Here is a 17,754-nt window from a genome sequence, read left to right as displayed (position 1 = left end):
CTCTCTATCTTTAATATCTGGTTCTATTTGTAAGTATTCCAACATTATATTTGTTTTGTCCATTTAGATTTTGGTAACTATTTTCATTAATTTTGTGGTGTTTCCTAAAGTCTAAAGTTTTTTTTTTTAAACGTTTGGTATGCTTGCAATCCTATTTTCCTATTGTTTGAGAAACAAATAAGTATAAGGTAAAAGAAATCATTTTGAATTATACTTTTTATGTAACTTTCTGGTGTAATTATATCTAATATACACAAGCAAATTATATATATATATATATATATATATATATATATATATATATATATATATATATATATATATATATATATAAAACTAAATTTCCTTATAATGGGATAGAAATTAAAAATAACTTTAAATCAATTTTTATATACGTTTGGTTTTTTTTTAGTTTTCAAAATTAATCTATTATTGCGATCCACTCTCAAAAATAAATTTTAATCTCTAATTATAAATATTATCGCTCTGATATGTTATTTTCACAAAATATTAAGAACAATGTTTAATTAAAAGAGTTTTAAACATTGTTAAGGTAAAACGAATTGGTAGCACCCTTTTAAATGATATATTATATTGAACTAAAGTTATTTAATTATGAAAATTTTGAAAAATTAAATATTAAAATTTAATAAAAACTAAAATTGTATATTTATGAAATTATAAAAAAATAAAATGGTTTTAAACTTAAAAAAGAATATAAGTAAAGAAAAAAATGAATAGTTTTGATAGTATAATATTTTTATTTGTTATTAAAAAATAAATTAAAAAGAGAGAGGCAAATTTTAGGGAGTCAGATGAAGAATAATAGCTAGGAATCTAAATAAAATCACGAATAATAGCTAAGAATCTAAATAAAATCAGGAATAATAGCAAAATCCCATAGAGCACTGCATTAGAGAATAACACAAACCCTAATCCCAAAAAGTTTAGAAGAAAAGGAAAAATAGATAACATACCATCACTTGGGTGCGGGATTGAATTGCCACCAATAAATCTTCAAATCCGAATCCCATTCCCAACTCTTTTTCTTCTTATTGTTCTTCTTCTGTCGTTAAGGTTCGTATTCTCTTCTCTTTCGTTTAATGTTTTACTGCGAAGTGCGTACCCAACATTAAGCAACAACAGATTCCTCTATTTCGATTTCACCTGTAATTTATGTTCTTTCAATTCCAATTTCTGTTTTCGCTACTTGTTGCTTTAAATTTTTGAAATAAGAGGTTTCATTAGGGTTTTGACGCCAACGTGTTTGCTTGCTATGCGGTAACGCAACAGATCAGAGGATAAATACTCTGCGCGACATGTCCGGGGAACGAGCAGTGCATCCCGATTGCCGGAATGCCGGTAACCCTTTTCATGAATGCAGTGATTACTGTTTTAGAGTAATAGCTGAAGCCAAAATTAGGTCGCAACCAAGACAATCTGGTTAGTTTCTCTCTACTAGTTGTATAGTTATCTATTGATTTCATTATGTTTACATCTAAATTCCATCTTAGACGTTTGTTATTCCGTAAGTGGTCACTGTCTAAGTAAGTTGATAACTAAGATTACAGAACTTCTGTTAAATTATCTTGGTTTTTTCTTTCGTAACTAAAAAATTGCTGTATTTTTTGGTTATATGATGCTAGTGCTAAGTTTAACTATCCATATTTACATATCGTTTTCGATGTCTATCAGAAGTTGGACAAGCTAGTGGGGGAAGTGACTCTAAGCAAGACATCCCAGATGAGTCACACGCGGATGAGGAAATACATGATGACAGACCCAATTTTGAAGAAAACTCTGACAGTGATCCTGACCAGCCGGCTGAACAGGAAGCAGAACAAATAGAGATTGACTACACAAAACTTTCGGGGAGACAGAAAAAGTGGATGGAATTGAGAGCCAAAATGGTAAACTGGTGAAAAGTCCCTTGTTTATAAGAATTTATTTATTTCAAGAAAACCTTAGATTGTTGTTCTGTTTTCCTTGAAGCAAGAAGCAAAAAAACGTAATCAAATTGAAATAGCTGCTGAAAAAAAGAGGATGGAAGCGCCAACCGAGTCTAGGGGTGTTTCAAAACAGAAATGGCTTGAGGATAGGAAGAAAAAGATTGGAAAACTTCTTGATGCAAATGGACTGGATATGACAAACGCATATATGCTTGACACACAGGAAGCAGCAGAAGTAAAATACAAGAAATGGGAGAAGGATCCTGCTCCATTCGGATGGGATGGTATGTTCTGTACAATCAGTATGTTATTTTTTTGGCTGGCATGTGTATAAATGCAGATTGTTGTACTATTCTATTAGTGTGTAAGCTCCAATGCAGTTCCAAAAAAATTCAGATTTTCAAACCTGAGTTTTAAAGCTCATTTCTTGGTTGTCAACTTAAGAGTATGATGTCTTTTCCTTAAAAAATAATCCTAGATTGAGTAAAGATTTTTGCATGTTTAGATTTACAATTTTTAAGAAATGAGCTATTTCTAAAATCCCAGTGAGGAAGGGCTCGATTGTTTTTGTTATTCTATTGTTAAAAAGTTCTAAGAGTACTTTTTAGACAGAAAAGCTCAGAGCAAAAATTTTCTAGATATTTTTTTAACCATACAATGGTGTCATTGATTGAAATGGTGATTGAATATTTACATTCTCGTTATTTGAGATCTGAGGAGAGTTTTATCTTACGAGAAATAGATGCCTTATTATCTCTGTGTGTAATTGATTGAAAAATTATCCCAGGGAACTTTCATATTGTAGAGAGTAGTGATTGAATCTAATAATATTCTATTTTATCAGTATTCAATCAGAAGTCATTATACAATGCATACAAAAAGCGGACAAAGAATGTTGAAGTCGATGTAGAAGAATATAATAGAATGAAAGAGGCTGATCCGGAGTTCTACCGAGATGCTTCTAGTCTCCAGTACGGAAAGGTATACTACCAAAACATTGATATATTTTTTCAATCTATGCATTCCATTACCATTAATTTTTGTTGTGACTAGCGGTCTTTCCTTTCATTTTAGGCACCAAAAATCTCAGAGGATAAGGTTGACAGGATGGTACAGGAGCTCAAGGATAGGGAAGAGAAGCGCAAGTCATTTAGCAGGAGAAGACGGTTTCACGAAGAGAAGGATATCGACTCAATCAATGACCGTAATGAGCATTTCAACAAGAAGATTGAGCGAGCCTTTGGTAAATACACGCTGGAGATTAAAAATAATCTTGAGCGAGGAACTGCATTGCCTGACTAAGGTTATGTGGTGAAATCAAAAGGTTCTGATACTGAAATGCACTTTTTTGGAGTGCCTTTTGATCATGTAATATTATAGTCTAATACTATGCAACGCAACTTCAAGTAGTGCATGCTTGCTTGGGACACCTGGGTTCCTCGCAGTGACACCCTTCCCAACATTACTACATAAATATGCTGTTTCTAAGGAGAGTTTATACCTCCCCACGTATATTTCAGCCTCAGTGTTTGTTTGGGGTTAGGTATCTTCCTCCATCATTTCCTTTGGGATCGTGATATGCATTTTGATGTTTGGATTGAAGGAAAGATTTGAATGAGATGGATTGGAAATCATCACATAATGAAATTTTATCTGTATGGCTTACTTAGCTTATGATGGAATTTTGTGAACTTAAAAGAAATACTGATCTACTTTCTAATAAAAACAAGTATTTATCTACCCTCCAACGTTGGATTTATAAGATGGAATTGGATTTCTTTTTTCATTGAATTCATGTTACTCATTTATCTTTCTTTAACTTGTAGCCTCACGGTGGAAGCTAAATATAGACTCTGTTCTTTACACCTAAATTACTATAGCCACCAAACCCATTTCAGTGAAACTCCCAGACTGAACATGATGACGCATCATTCTAAAACTGAATCATACTATATAACTTTTAGGATTTTGATGTTGTTTTTGAAATGAAGTGATTTATATTTTTGTAATCAGCTTATCCAGTTATGCAAAAAATTAGTCCCTTGAGATTTAGTTTATCTGTAAATTAGTCGCTTACACCCATTATGGATGCTATAAACCAGTCGTTTGTTCTTTCAAAAGAAATTGTTACCATTTTACATTTTAGTTTCAGAGGCAAATTAAGTGATAGATTCAATTTTCATCATTCTGGTTATTTCCCTTTTGAGTATTGCAATGTCTTAAAGAATCTGCTGCACAGAATAAAATTACTCGAATAAAACTCTTCCGAAACATTTCACCGGATACCCTGACACCGACGAAAGAACTTTAATTTCACTGGAGCTAAGCTTTAACTATTTTAATTCGACAATGATATTTTAACAACTAAATTTTAATAATTTTATTTTAATTTGATAATGATATTTTGAAAACTAAATTTTAATAATTTCTTTTATAATTAAAGATAATATCTCTTAAATAATTTTAGAATATAAAAAAATGAAAAATCTAGAAACATAGAAAGTTAATGACATCTCAAATTGTAATGACATCTCAAATTGTAAGATAAAATTTTAGTTGTTAAAAATCATTTTTCATTTCAATTTAGTAAAAACGTTTGAAAAAAAAAGTCCCATTTTTTATAATTTGTAAGATAACCCTTTGATCAATCAGCCACTGAAATTTTAACAAAAATCATAAATAGACCAGATGCGAGTTATGTTTCACTTTTGAGAATTTTGTCAAAACTTCGAGAAAGAGAAGATTCAGGCAAGTTGGTGCTAAGATAAAAACATATTCAAACATGCCAGAACTCTCTCCTCTCTTCTTCTAAAGAAAACAAGCTGAATCCTCAGGTATAAGTTCATTTTATGTTTAATTTAATGTTTCAAATGCTACAAACCCATGATGCTGTTATTAAGGTGACAGTCTTTGTATTCACACTGCCATCAGCACTCTACATACACAAAAAGTAAAGACTAACGACAGAGCCCAACTCAACACACAGAAATTGGTCATTTTTGCAATTGTAGGCCCTTGTAGGATTGAACCATGACTGTTTATAGCTTTGAACTTGGCAAACCTGCAGATAGAAGGACCACATGCAAGTTCAATTAGAAGGACCTACCACCTATTTGAATAAAGTTTTCAGTCAATATTTATGAACAGAGTTTATTTGTTATCTTTTCTAAAATCTAACAATAACTTTGCATAAAACTAGTTTTAACTTGAACTAACAAAGTGAACAAGATTTTATTACCCAGAGCTTTTGCATTCACAATGCTTGGGATTGCAGCTGGTGGCTGGGCATTCTCATTGAGGAATGGTTCCACCCTATTGGGATCAAACCATACTGGGTACCCTTTAATCTTACCCTGCACATTTTATAATTAAGGAATAGAATCAGTTTTACAAGACACTTAGAATTTTCATTTACCATAGAAATAAGACCAACATGAAGAAACATGTACCAGCACGTTTAGAGCTGCTAGTGTAGCCATTCCCTCACGGGTCCACTGCAAGAAAACATATACATGAAATAATTGAAAGTGAGTCAACCATAAAAGACTTATTTAACCCGAAAATTCTTTAGCATTAAGTGTTAGCATTTATAACTTATTACCTTGGAGGCAGATGCAATGTGGGGTACCACAATGGCATTCTTCAACTCTGCAAGCCCAGGTTTCATGTAGGGCTCGTCCTAATAAAAGTCTCAATTTCAGAGACTTAAAGATGGTTTTATTGCAATATGGAATCCAATTATTCAGAGATCAAAGAAGGGTCAATTACCTCAAACACATCAAGTCCTACTCGAAACAGTGGATTCTCTTTTAAATGCTCCACTAGTGCAGCTTCATCAATGACAGGCCCTCTACTGCAATTTATAAGAATTGCTTCCTGTAACAAGTGCATCATCATTAGCAAAATGCAATTTGCATCACTTTATTTCTGTAAATAAATGAGAGCAAAAATATGTTACTTAAATATTTAATCACCTTCTTCATCTTAGCAAGTCTTTCCTTGTTGACTAGATGATAAGTGGTTTTATCCAACACAGGATGAAGACTAATCTGTAGAAGCACACATGATAAAACATATCAGTTGGAATAATCAAATGTAACAAGTTACTGCAAATACATTAAACTTCCTAAATCAAATTCGTACTATATCCGCCTCCTGGAGGACCTCATCCATGGATGATGCCCTTTTCCATGTCACTGGGGTTTCACCATTTGCTTTCAAGAATGCACCATAAGCTGCAATAGGTAAAAAATAACTATTGGTTCACAATTCATAGTGATTTGGTTTACAGATAGGACTTGGTAGAAACATGCCTGTGACAAACTTTTCTAGTCGTGTGGACTGGTAGAGATCAAAGTAGATTAGGTTCATCTTGAATCCTTCAACCTGGTGCAGATGAAAGGAACTTTGTTGTCATCACCAAAGCATAGACACTATATGGATAACATAACATTATTTATCATGAAATTAACTCAGAGTCACTAACATCAGCAAACTATATAATGCACTTTCTTGCAGATCACCTCTAAACAGATTAATACGTTACAGCCAAAATGATCTTTCAAAATTTTGACATAAGAGAAGATTCAAGTAAAGAAACCAATATGTCAGTCATTATATTGAAACATATTGAAAATTTACCATCATTCTTGCATAAGCGGATCCAATACGACCAGCTCCAATTACACCAACAGTTTGTCCCTTGAGCAAGTTTCCAACAAATCTGTCACAGAAACAAGGCAAGAGCAGTTTATTGCAGCTTTCTGAAGAGTGTGTTTCTTGCAATTCAGTGCATGAAAACTGACAAAGAACTGTGGTAATAATTTTCAAGGTATTCAACATAATCTTGAAACAGAAAAGAAATGTGTAAAAAAATATTTTTCATACAAATGAGGAAGCCATCCATCATATAGTCCTGCCCTCATGAATTCATCTGCCTCAACTATCCTTCTAGCAGCTGCCAAAGACAGCGATGCTGCCAACTCTGCTGTTGTCTCAGTGAGCACACCCTACAAATAAAATCAAGTTGTCATATGATGTTTTGAAAAATTTTAAGTGCACAAGTTATTTTAGTTACAACTTACAAGAAAAGCTCAATTAAATCTACATTCTATTTTCCTTTTTCAACAAGTCCTCATAAAAAGTTCATCCAAACTATGCCTAAAATCACTTCAGCATCACACATGAACTCGCATGTTAGTAATCTTGCAGAACCCTTCATATTCCAATAAAACCAAAAAATCCTCAATCCAGAAATACTAACTCCAAATTTCACCAAAATTAAAATACACATTCAATATATAATGTAACAGTAATATCAAAAAGAGGGAAGAAAAGGGATAGCTCACAGGAGTGTTTCCAACAGCAACACCATACTTGTTTGCAGCATCAACATTCACATTGTTATAACCAACAGCCATGTTACTGAAAGCTTTTCCTCCAGCTCTGCTCAAAGCGGAGAACAACTCTTCTCCCCAGTCTTCAGTCAACTGCAAAGAAACTCCATCACATACCCACCAAGCCAAAACCAAGAAAAATCCACACCAGAACTAAAATCATATTTTCTTTTTACAAAACAAACCAATACTACATCAATTTGCAGTGTGATGCTCCAATATATTGATCACTATTACCTGTCCTATAACTCCGTCGCACTTATCACCTATCAAAGCAATGATGTCTTCAACTGACAGTATCGTTTTCTTCTCAGTACATATCTGGATAGCACGTTCAAGACAAACAATGAATCAAAATTTTAACCATACACTAAACTGTGACATGCTTAGAAGGTGTATGAACAAAAGCAAGGAACATAGTATAAAAAGAAACATAGGAAGTTTAATTACTTCAAGGCGACAATCATTCTGAATGAGAAGATTAATCCAACGTGTTCCAGGCATTGATTTTGTGCTGATAACTCTGTATTTGCCATTTGGATTCCATACCTCAATGGACACTGGCTTGGCCATGAAGGCAAGAGTGTGAAGTGGCTATGGATAGTGGAAGTTGAGGTTGTAATAATTTCATTTGGTGTTTGCTTATAATGCTAGACACTGGTGATCCAGTGTGCAACAGTGCAGCATGGTGATTTATCTGTGACCAATAGAATTGGTTCATGGACAAGACTTTGACATGCAAGTCCTTAACAACTTTGAGATAACGTGAACATGAAAGAGAATAGGATGAGGCTATGGTTTCAGTGTCTTTGGGCCTCTCGTTAGGATAATGTCCACTCTATTTTCTTAAAGACAAAAATAACCTTATGTTTGTGGCTCATATCATGGTTACTAAAGTTCTTGTTCTCTATCCTTTGTTCTTCAAAAAATTTCCATACATATTAAAAAATTTCATTTTATTACCAAATAATGACAAAGAATCTTAATTTTCCTGTAAATCAGATGTAAATTGCAAATAGAAAATTACGGAAAAGCATACAACAAATAACAGAAAATACACCTGGTAAATAAGTTTTCCTTAATGTCAAATTCATTAAAAAACATACATTAAACTAGATGCTGATAAAAAAAAAATACATTAAACTAGATAGGTTTCAAAAGTAACATAGAGAGAAACAAACATCATTGACAAACATCACTCGATGCATGTTACAATGGTAACTTGAAACACAATCTTCTTCTTATCAATCAACTCGAAGCAACAAACATCTCCGGGTTTCAATTGGCATCCTCTGATAAAAACACACCAACCACATGAGAATCTACAGCGAGAATCTATCTTAACCTTCCATGTTCTCTCCCCAACTTGCAGGGTCACTTCATTTGAATGAAGAATATCATGACGTTTGAAGAAAATTCTTGGAAGATTCTGCATAATGCACAGTGAATAATCTAATCAGTCGCATGACAGAAAAAGTTTGCATTTCTAAAATTCGATTCTAATTAATCTTACCACAGTATGTAAATCCGTAGGTTTGATGCAGACACTGAAGTAATTCTCTAACTTCCTCTCATTGCATTCAGGAATTGAATGATCTAGAACAACAACAAAAAACAGATCAAAAGGGGAAGTAATATGAAGAAACACAGCATGTTACAGTTGTAACTTGTGAGCACTATTTCAGAAATGTCAATAACCTGAAAATTCAGGAGAACTTGATTCTTCTTTGTCTCTAAAAATTATAACTTTGAATGAAAGTCCCGGTTTCTTCATTTTCTCAAAAACACATACATCCCATAGTTCCAAGTTATTATCTTTTACAAAACTCTTCCACCCAGTAGTAAGATTTATTTGGTTACTGCTATTATTCCGAGAAAAATAAACACACCAAGGTCCACTTTCAGAAGTCCAAAGAGTAACAAGGTGCTCATTTTCTTCATCTACTGTTATGAAACTATGCGGCATCGCCTGTGTCAAATTAAAAATTAATAACACATTATATAAACGAATATTACAGCACAACACATCAGAATTAGAAATGCATTACTATACATATGATTTCATTGTTTATGAGAGAAGGGTACCATAATATTTCTTTCAACATATGATCGCTGCATCTCACGAATGAAAACGGGATTCACAGAGTGGAAAGATTGAGCTCTCTCCATAGCAGAGCCACTTCTAGTTGAAAAAGCCCTTTTCTTTGAGTTTGAAGACTTCATGCAGACAGAGGTTTTTCTTTTTCTACCTGTTGAAAAGTTAGAGTGAAACGAAAAGAACAAAGGGTGACGGTATCTTCAAGATTTTCAAAAAGAACAGAAAAGAAAACCAAGATCCAACATTTCACCTCTTTTTTGGAATTTTGTACCAAGAAAACCATTTGCATGTTGCTCATTTAACTCATCCTTGATCCTTCGAGATAGAGCACTTCCATTTGCAACATCTTCAGAGATATTACGTTGGTTTCTACGGTTGGTTTTCACCTTCTTGGAGAAATGAGAACGTGGTAAAAAAGATTTCGTCTTCTTGAAGTGGCGTGAAGAATTACCATTACCATTACCATTAAGATTCTCTGCATGATCTAAAGTTGCTTCCTTTAAAGGGTACATAATTTCCAAGCCAGTTGGGTGAAGTATCACCACCTCAAACTGAGAAGTACCCACATATTTGAACATCAAGAGATTATCTTCATCCAAAGAATAAAATTCTGCAAATTTCTTCCATTTTTCAATTAACCAAACGTCAGCACCAACTTTCTTCCACTTCACTTCCCATTCACCACCTTTGGGAAGAAGAAGATGCAGTGGATTTGATATATCTTCCCAATATTTACTCACAAAACTCCGAGGTATTCTCTGTCACCAAATATTCAACAGAGTCAACAACAACTTTAGATAGAAAAATAAGAGTCACTCCTTCAAAATCTTGACTAAGGTACGTGAAAATTGAGAGATTTTAAAAAGAATGAATAAGTTACCAGATCCCCGTTTCGAAGTGTGTCTGCCTCAATTTTCTTGAAGAAGTGAATGGCACTGTCATCACCAGAAGACATTGTTCAAGAATGAACTAGGATTTGGACCAAAGTATCACCTTTCATATGTTACAAAGTTCAGGGTGTCTTATAAATTATATTTATAGAGCAATAAATGCATGTAACTGTTTCCTCTTTGCAAATTCCTTGGTAAGGCAAATGCCAGTGAGTACTCAATTTCTTACTCTTAATTAATTCACCATTGACTATATTTACACCCTTGGATCAAACTACTTTTGTGTAAATGTTCATAATAAACAATTATAAAGTAAAAACGTTAATATTATATATATTTATAAGTTATGAACCAGTTTGTTGCATTCATTGAGAAATTTAAATTTTTTTCTGAACTATTTTTTTTTGTTTTTTAATTATGTACTATTTCTTATTGTACATATTTTTAAAAGATTAGATAGCAAATATAACGTATTTACCGGATTTTAAATTGCTATATCTACATTTGATAGGTGCAATAAATTTATCGTAATCAAACTGTGTATTATGACTACTAAATTTTGATAAATTTTTTTATAATATAAAGTGTCATGTTTTAATTATTTTTAAAATACAAAGAATGAAAAGAATAAAAGAATAAAAAATTATTTAAAAAATATAATAGTAAGAAAATGATTTTCCTATTTTGAAACAAAAGAGTTTTAAATTTTTTACTATTGATGAATTTTGATCACGTCATCAAAACATGTGAAACTTAAAACATGGGGACTGATAATATTTAAGTTTACAGAGGAACAGTAACATCTGAACTTTCCAACACACGAAATTATAACATCTGAATTGAAATGCAAAATATTATATATTAACCATAACATAACAGTGATAAGAACTCATATGTGACGAATACATTAATCTAAAAAGACACATACCTTAACCTAGACACCTAGATAGGTTTCAAAAGTAATCCTAAATTCTAAATCCAAATTCCACACAAAACACATACATTCACCTAAGTAAGATAGGTTTCAAAAGTAACATGGAGAGAGAGAAACAAACATCATCAATCACAAACATCAGTCGATGCATGTTTCAATGGTAACTTTAAACACAATATTCTTCTCATCAATCAACTCAAATCGACAAAGATCTCCAACCTCCAATTTGCATCCTCTAATAAAATCACACCAACCCTTCGTCAATCTCCAATGAGAATCTAGCTTCACTTTCCATGATATCTTCCCAACTTCCAGGGTCACTGTCACTTCTTTTTCTTCTTCCTCTGAATAATTACTAATACCATGATTTTCGAAGAAACTCCTTCCAACACTCTGCATAATCCACACTCAACCTAATCAGTCACATCACACAAAACATCTTTGCATTTCTCAAAAAAACACTCTTCTAAATAATAACCCTACCAAATACTTCCAATCCTTAGGTTCCATGCACACACTGAACTGATTCAACAACACCCTCTCGTTCCTCTCGTTGCGTTTAGGAATTGTATCATCTAAAACAATAAACACAAATCAGAAGGTGAAGAAACATAGCATGTTATTACATAGCATGTTATTACAGTTATAACTAGTAAGCACTGTTTAAGAAATACCAATAACCTGAAAACTTTGGAGGACTTGATTCTTCTCTGTCTCTAAAAATTGAAACTTGGAATGAAATTCCCGGTTTCTTAATTTTCTCAAAAACACATACATCCCCTAGTCCCAAGTTATTATCCTTTACAAAATCCAGCCATCCAGAAGTAAGATTTATTTGGTTGTTGCATTTATTCCGATAAAAATCAACACCCCAGCCTTTGTTTCCGGTCCAAAGAGTGACACAGTCATGCACATCTTCATCTTCTGTTATGAAACCATTCGGTATCAACTGTTTTAAAATGAAAATAAATGAATATTATAGCAGAATAATAAATTCATTATTATACATATGATTTGATTGCTTATGAGAGAAGGGTACCATAATATTTCTTTTAATATATGATCGCTGCATTTCACGAATGAAGAAGGGATTCACAGAGTGGAAACATTCAGCTCTCTCCATAGCAGAGCCACTTCTAGTTGAAAAACCCCTTTTCTTAGAGTTTGAAGACTTCGTGCAGAAAGAGGTTTTTCTTTTTGTACCTGTTCAAGAATTAGAGTGAAAAAACGAAAAGAACAAAGGTGACTGACTGACAGTATCTTCAAGATTATGAAACAGAACAGAAAAAATAAATAAAGATCCAACATTTCACCTCTTTTTTGGAATTTTGTACTATGAAAACCATTTCCATGTTGTTCATCTAACTCCTCTTTGATGCTTCGAGATCGAGCACTTCTATTTGCAACATGTTCAGAGATATTAGGTTGGTTCCTAAGGTTGGGTTTCACCTTCTTGGAAAAACAAGAACGTGGTAAAGAAGATTTTGCCGTCTTGAAGTGGCGTGAAGAATTACCATTACCATTACCATTACGATTCTCTGCATGATCTAAAGTTGCTTCCTTTAAAGGGTACATAATTTCCAAGCCAGTTGGGTGAAATATCACCACCTCAAACTGAGACATACCCACATATTTGAACATCAAGAGATTATCTTCATCCAAAGAGTAAAATTCTGCAAATTTCTTCCAGTTATCAATTAACCAAATGTCAGCACCAACTTTTCTCCACTTCACTTCCCATTCACCACCTTTGGGAAGAAGAAGATGCAGTGGATTTGATATATCTTCCCAATATTTACTCACAAAGCTACGAGGTATTCTCTGTCATCAAATATTCAACAGAGTCAACAATATTAGCATAATAGTAAATGGAAAATAAGAGACAACCCTTCAAAATCTTGATTAAGTTACTTGATAAATGGAAGATTTTGATAATGTACCAATAAAGACATGAACACACGTGAAATAACTGTATCAGTAAGACTATTTTACTGCAACTAAACATGTTCAAAAAGGTGTATAAGTACAGTTAGTTACCAGATCACCGTTTCGAAGTGTGTCTTCATCAATTTTCTTGAAGAAGTGAATGACACTGTCATCACCAGAAGACATTGTTCAAGAATGAACTAGGATTTGGACCATTCAAAGTATCAACTTTCGTATGTTACAAAGTTCAGGTTGTCTTGTAAATTATGATTTATAGAACAAGAAATGCATATGACTGTTCATTTTTGCAAGTTCCTTAACAATGATTCCTTGGAAAGGCAAAAGACAGTGCGTGCTCTTACGTATTCTTGTTCTTAATTCACCATTGACCATATTTACACCCTTGGATCAAACTACTTTTGTGTATCTGTTCATAATAAAGAACTATTAAGTAATCTTTCTGAAAAATTATTCTTTGTATACTGTCATTATCAACTTTCTAATATGTATGATTACATGCACCTCAATCTTAATTACTTAATTCGGATACCGATGCAAACAAATCCACGCTCTCTTTTGGATAGGCAATGTCCTACTTTAATTTTTTATTTAATTTAAAAATATTTTTTTCTATTTAACTTTTTGTACAATGCATTGATTTCTTTATCTATAAATATCAAAAAAGAAATTCAGTGTTACTACCCACCACTTGATAATCTGTTATTAGAGAATGTTGATTATGAAAAAAATTATTTTTGTGTTTATGAAAAGGGGAAAAGATTAAAAGAGTAAAATAAAAGATTTAAAGTGTGTGTAAAAATGTAGTAATATCAAACTAATCCAAATATTAGTTTTCGTGTGCGGAGATGTTTTTAATATACATCTTAAAATTGAAATCAAAATTAATTTGAGTACACTTTTTTAATAGTTTGTAAAACCTTTTAAAATAAAATTATGGTAAAACTCTGAATTCTTTAATCTATAGGATTTTTTAAATGTAACTAATCCTATCGATATTGTCTGAGATCAAAACGATATTTTTCATATTTGTATCAATTTAGTGTCTCAGCAAGCTATAGAATGAAAAAGGGTGATGCCAACTTCACTCAACTTTTGCAATGAAAACAGTATAAAAATATATACAATCAAACTTTTTTCATTAGTAAAATGTTATGATTAAATGTTAAATATACATCACATTACAAAAATAAGTTAAATCTAAAACAAATATTTCTTCAATAACCTATATGTATAGAACTTAAGCAGATCAATTTTAATTTATATATTTAATTGTTTACAGTTTTTAACTTAAAGAAAATATCACTTATAAACTCAATGGCCGATTCAGACTTATTTCAAAATTTCCAATCAGTATGAAATCTTCTATTTAAATTAAATGAAGATAACTTTATTTTAATGCTAATATAATATTATTTACTTTTCGTAATAAAAGTAATGAAAATTTTATAAAAGTATGAAATTATATTAAAATTTCAATTATTATTTAAAATCATAATTTTACGAATATCATTAACAAATAAATTTAAATTATTTCCAAATTTATAAACTGGTTTCAATATATATAATTGTATTTGAAAATATTTTAAATGCAATTAAAAAAATTTAAATAACAGCAACCATAAATCACCTAGCTATATTTCAATAAAAGAAGCAAATTTAAGTCTCATCTCAGTTTGTCATGGTTAACATAATAACAGTAACCCTGTTTAAGTGACTAATAGTTGGTAACACCCCATTACAAAATTACCTTGCTTCTTTACTACATTTTCCTTCACATTCCTCACCAAGACCACGCCTTCATCCAGAAAAAAATTGGTGGTCCCTTTTGAAAATATGAACTTTGAAAACACAATTATGGCTAATCAATTCAAATATGCAAACATCTCCCGATTGCAATCCAGACTCAGTCAAAAACAAGTGAAAGCCAGCACCAAAACTATGATGATTAAAACATTTGTTAGTAACTAACAAATTTACTGTCCAACTTTTTTCCCCAAGCAGCAGCACCGCACACTTCACCTTCTTCTCAATCAGGCCTTTCAAATCTGGTATGCACTGCATAATATATATTTTTATTGCAAGAGTTTCAATGTAAACCAGAAGCAGAACTAAATCAACATATATGTGTTTCATGTTTAACTTTACTTACCAGCCGATAGTCTACCGCGTGAGAAGGTTTTATGAGAACAGTGAAAAAGGGATTGTATGAGACGAAATTGCGTGCTACTTCTTGTGCTCTACCTTGCATAGGACGGTTCAAAGATGAAGTTCTTTGAACATACTTCTCACCTGTGTATTGGAAATCGTTCAAGTATGAATCAAAATTCTATATTAATACAATAGATAAAGTTAAAGATCATATAAAATGAAAGACACTGGTCCTATTGTCTTAAGCTTTTTGGATAAAAGTGATATCAAATGGGTCAGATGTGCAATATAAACCTAACAATGTGGAATGCAATTCAAAGCCTGAACCAGTCAAAAAATGTAAAGATAAGAATCAAAGAAACAATGAATCCTTACCCCATATTTGTTCAGCCTTCTGATCTGGCCCTTCATCCAAAGTCACGTTGTGCTGCTCCTTAGTTTGAACATGGTTGTCATTTTCATGACTAGTGACACAGGGGTACTCTATTTCTACTCCACTTTGGTCCATTATTCTTACATGAACCTTAGAAGTACCATCATATCTGAAGCAAACAAAACATCCTTGGTCTAGGGAGAAGTGTTCCGCAAATTCTTTCCAACCCTTTTCCAGCCAAATCTCACCGTTGTCTTTTGCCCTATTCACTTCCCATTCAGATCCATCTGGAAGCTTCATCAACAAGGGATTTGGCAAGCCACCTCCGTACTTGGTAGTGAATTTGTTGGGTATTTTCTGCAAAATAGAAATGCTGGTTAGTGTGTAATAATGGTCATCAATCCCTATTACTTGCATGTATGTATCTGTATCAATTCCCAAATTAATTATACTTGACATACACACATATGGATATAAGCCAGAAGAATACTTACAAGCCTTTGAAGATTGGTTTTAAGAATAACTTTGAAGAAGTAGATTGGCAAGGTGGCATCCATCTCGGTGCCCTGAGAAGCCATGCATATATAAGCTAATAAAACGAAAATTATAGTGAGCCAGACTATACTTTATTCACTTAAATTTCTAACTTTCAACAGAGTCAACAAGATTAGCATAACATTGAGCGAGAAAAGAAAATAAGAGTCACCCCTTCAAAATCAACAATGAACTAGAATTTGGTCCGTGCAAAGTATCAACTTTAAAACGTTAAAAGGTTTAAGATGACTTATGAATCGTGATTTATAGAACACTAAAAATATCAAGACGTAATCTCACCATTTCATCGCGCTTTAGAGGATGTTTAACATCGACCCACGAATGAGGAACCAAAACCAAGAATGCTTATTGCAATAGCTTTTAAAAGCAAAGATGGAGAAATCTTACCTTGTGGATAAACTTGCAACCCTTGAAGAAAATCACCCTTCTTCCTCCTCCTGGGCGCTGCTCCTCTCTTCTCTTTCACACTCTTTATTTTTTTCTTGTTTCTCACACCATCTTCTCCTTTGTCCTCTGCCAACGCTGCTTCATTCTCTGAATCACTGCAACCGGTGCTGCACGGTGCGCTGTACAAACCCATAGCAGCCGGTGCAGATGAGTCACCCTTTCTTGCATGGAAAAGGAAAATTGAAAAACTGACACATAAAAGTTGCACCACTTATTTTCACTTACTTTCGTTTTTGTCTTTTTCTTTATCTTTATATTTTTAAGACCATTCAAACCCTAGATAATCTAAAATTTTATTTGGTAATTTTTTCATTTTATTAAATTAAACAAAAAGATATGTTTTATTTTCTCAAATTAATGCATGTTTATATATATATATATATATATATATTGTATGTTTTTTCAAGTTTATTTATTTTAATATTATTTTTAAATTATTATCTGAAAGAAATTGATCTGATGACCTCCCATTACACTAAAATGATTTTCAAAATATATAATTTTACACTTAAAATATTTAATTCTACACCTACCTGTTTGTCTTTCATTATTTTAAAGTATTGTACTATTTACTAAATTTGTAGGGCTATTCAGTACCACCATGGTTTTTCATTATGTATTTTTTATCTTTTTTAGTTTCAGATTTCTTTATGATGTACTATTTCTGTTTTAAAATATATAATAAATTCATTAATAATTTTCGTAAACAAATGGTTTAAGTCATTCAACTTCAAATCATTATATAATTTTATTTTCTTTAAAGTATGATGAATATTTTTTTCTTTCATCAATTTAGCCCATAATTCTTTTGTGTATTATGATGCAATAAAAATATGAATTGGTTTAGAATGATAAATTATATACGAGTAGATAAATGATTTTTATTATTATTTTTATATAAAATAAAGAACTATCGAATTACTTTAGAATGTATAATTATTGAAAATTTAAAGTAATAGAAAATTATTAAACTAAATTAAAATGTTGTAAAACTAAATTTTACATATATTCGAAATA

The 17,754-nt window shown here is 32.1% G+C and overlaps 5 protein-coding genes across 7 annotated transcripts; 1 reads left to right on the top strand and 4 right to left on the bottom strand.

The window, feature by feature from the left end:
- Positions 1 to 869: 869 nt before the first annotated feature.
- On the top strand, positions 870 to 3,596 carry LOC114192367 (GCIP-interacting family protein). Of its 3 annotated transcripts, none has more exons than XM_028082068.2 (6): positions 870 to 1,077; positions 1,294 to 1,443; positions 1,696 to 1,910; positions 1,993 to 2,233; positions 2,794 to 2,930; positions 3,024 to 3,596. In XM_028082068.2, exons 2-6 carry the CDS (start codon positions 1,320 to 1,322, stop codon positions 3,249 to 3,251), a joined length of 945 nt encoding a protein of 314 aa, XP_027937869.1. In that variant the 5' UTR covers positions 870 to 1,077; positions 1,294 to 1,319; the 3' UTR covers positions 3,252 to 3,596. The 3 variants fall into 3 exon arrangements, with proteins under 3 accessions (XP_027937869.1, XP_027937871.1, XP_027937870.1); XM_028082070.2 differs by having other exon boundaries at positions 897 to 1,077; positions 1,249 to 1,443; XM_028082069.2 differs by having other exon boundaries at positions 907 to 1,169.
- Positions 3,597 to 4,779: 1,183 nt separating this feature from the next.
- Positions 4,780 to 8,013, bottom strand: HPR (hydroxypyruvate reductase). Its single transcript, XM_028079450.2, has 13 exons — positions 7,796 to 8,013; positions 7,583 to 7,666; positions 7,298 to 7,438; positions 6,837 to 6,958; positions 6,591 to 6,672; positions 6,263 to 6,335; positions 6,093 to 6,184; positions 5,924 to 5,998; positions 5,718 to 5,825; positions 5,551 to 5,628; positions 5,399 to 5,443; positions 5,188 to 5,302; positions 4,780 to 5,010 (listed from the first exon to the last, which is right to left on the bottom strand). Exons 1-13 carry the CDS (start codon positions 7,916 to 7,918, stop codon positions 4,988 to 4,990), a joined length of 1,161 nt encoding a protein of 386 aa, XP_027935251.1. The 5' UTR covers positions 7,919 to 8,013; the 3' UTR covers positions 4,780 to 4,987.
- A 395-nt stretch (positions 8,014 to 8,408) lies between these two features.
- LOC114192742 (B3 domain-containing transcription factor VRN1-like) lies at positions 8,409 to 10,437 on the bottom strand. The gene is made up of 6 exons (XM_028082540.2): positions 10,324 to 10,437; positions 9,694 to 10,201; positions 9,431 to 9,594; positions 9,044 to 9,314; positions 8,859 to 8,941; positions 8,409 to 8,774 (listed from the first exon to the last, which is right to left on the bottom strand). The coding sequence occupies exons 1-6, from the start codon at positions 10,396 to 10,398 to the stop codon at positions 8,541 to 8,543; spliced, it is 1,335 nt and encodes a 444-aa protein (XP_027938341.2). The 5' UTR covers positions 10,399 to 10,437; the 3' UTR covers positions 8,409 to 8,540.
- Positions 10,438 to 11,235: 798 nt separating this feature from the next.
- LOC114191442 (B3 domain-containing transcription factor VRN1-like) lies at positions 11,236 to 13,429 on the bottom strand. The gene is made up of 6 exons (XM_028080613.2): positions 13,305 to 13,429; positions 12,581 to 13,088; positions 12,307 to 12,470; positions 11,949 to 12,216; positions 11,751 to 11,842; positions 11,236 to 11,660 (listed from the first exon to the last, which is right to left on the bottom strand). Exons 1-6 carry the CDS (start codon positions 13,377 to 13,379, stop codon positions 11,406 to 11,408), a joined length of 1,362 nt encoding a protein of 453 aa, XP_027936414.2. The 5' UTR covers positions 13,380 to 13,429; the 3' UTR covers positions 11,236 to 11,405.
- Positions 13,430 to 14,828: 1,399 nt separating this feature from the next.
- On the bottom strand, positions 14,829 to 16,905 carry LOC114191441 (B3 domain-containing transcription factor VRN1-like). The gene is made up of 5 exons (XM_028080612.2): positions 16,678 to 16,905; positions 16,230 to 16,324; positions 15,738 to 16,092; positions 15,364 to 15,503; positions 14,829 to 15,269 (listed from the first exon to the last, which is right to left on the bottom strand). Exons 1-5 carry the CDS (start codon positions 16,868 to 16,870, stop codon positions 15,012 to 15,014), a joined length of 1,041 nt encoding a protein of 346 aa, XP_027936413.2. The 5' UTR covers positions 16,871 to 16,905; the 3' UTR covers positions 14,829 to 15,011.
- Between the last annotated feature and the right edge of the window lie 849 nt (positions 16,906 to 17,754).

Source organism: Vigna unguiculata, chromosome 7 (assembly GCF_037176805.1).
Source record: "Vigna unguiculata cultivar grain cowpea cultivar isolate G323 ecotype 2 chromosome 7, ASM3717680v1, whole genome shotgun sequence".
Lineage (NCBI taxonomy): Eukaryota > Viridiplantae > Streptophyta > Magnoliopsida > Fabales > Fabaceae > Vigna > Vigna unguiculata.
This window is presented reverse-complemented; position numbering and strand designations above follow the sequence as displayed.

What these genes read in the sequence shown, in the direction of transcription:
- LOC114192367 (XM_028082068.2), top strand. Translation starts at nt 1,320, where the DNA reads ATGTCCGGGGAACGAGCAGTGCATCCCGATTGCCGGAATGCCGGTAAC. An exon ending in TGGAATTGAGAGCCAAAATG is followed by an intron (nt 1,911 to 1,992) that starts GTAAACTGGTGA and finishes TTTTCCTTGAAG; the next exon opens with CAAGAAGCAAAAAAACGTAA. An exon ending in TGCTCCATTCGGATGGGATG is followed by an intron (nt 2,234 to 2,793) that starts GTATGTTCTGTA and finishes CTATTTTATCAG; the next exon opens with TATTCAATCAGAAGTCATTA.
- HPR (XM_028079450.2), bottom strand. Translation starts at nt 7,918, where the DNA reads ATGGCCAAGCCAGTGTCCATTGAGGTATGGAATCCAAATGGCAAATAC. An exon ending in AGAATGATTGTCGCCTTGAA is followed by an intron (nt 7,667 to 7,795) that starts GTAATTAAACTT and finishes CGTGCTATCCAG; the next exon opens with ATATGTACTGAGAAGAAAAC. An exon ending in GATGGATGGCTTCCTCATTT is followed by an intron (nt 6,673 to 6,836) that starts GTATGAAAAATA and finishes TTTCTGTGACAG; the next exon opens with ATTTGTTGGAAACTTGCTCA.
- LOC114192742 (XM_028082540.2), bottom strand. Translation starts at nt 10,398, where the DNA reads ATGTCTTCTGGTGATGACAGTGCCATTCACTTCTTCAAGAAAATTGAG. An exon ending in ATGTTGAAAGAAATATTATG is followed by an intron (nt 9,315 to 9,430) that starts GTACCCTTCTCT and finishes AATTTGACACAG; the next exon opens with GCGATGCCGCATAGTTTCAT. An exon ending in AAGTTCTCCTGAATTTTCAG is followed by an intron (nt 8,942 to 9,043) that starts GTTATTGACATT and finishes TTGTTGTTCTAG; the next exon opens with ATCATTCAATTCCTGAATGC.
- LOC114191442 (XM_028080613.2), bottom strand. Translation starts at nt 13,379, where the DNA reads ATGTCTTCTGGTGATGACAGTGTCATTCACTTCTTCAAGAAAATTGAT. An exon ending in CACTTCGAAACGGTGATCTG is followed by an intron (nt 13,089 to 13,304) that starts GTAACTAACTGT and finishes ATTTGATGACAG; the next exon opens with AGAATACCTCGTAGCTTTGT. An exon ending in AAGTCCTCCAAAGTTTTCAG is followed by an intron (nt 11,843 to 11,948) that starts GTTATTGGTATT and finishes TTATTGTTTTAG; the next exon opens with ATGATACAATTCCTAAACGC.
- LOC114191441 (XM_028080612.2), bottom strand. Translation starts at nt 16,870, where the DNA reads ATGGGTTTGTACAGCGCACCGTGCAGCACCGGTTGCAGTGATTCAGAG. An exon ending in GAAGGCTGAACAAATATGGG is followed by an intron (nt 15,504 to 15,737) that starts GTAAGGATTCAT and finishes TCCAATACACAG; the next exon opens with GTGAGAAGTATGTTCAAAGA. An exon ending in ACGCGGTAGACTATCGGCTG is followed by an intron (nt 15,270 to 15,363) that starts GTAAGTAAAGTT and finishes TATATTATGCAG; the next exon opens with TGCATACCAGATTTGAAAGG.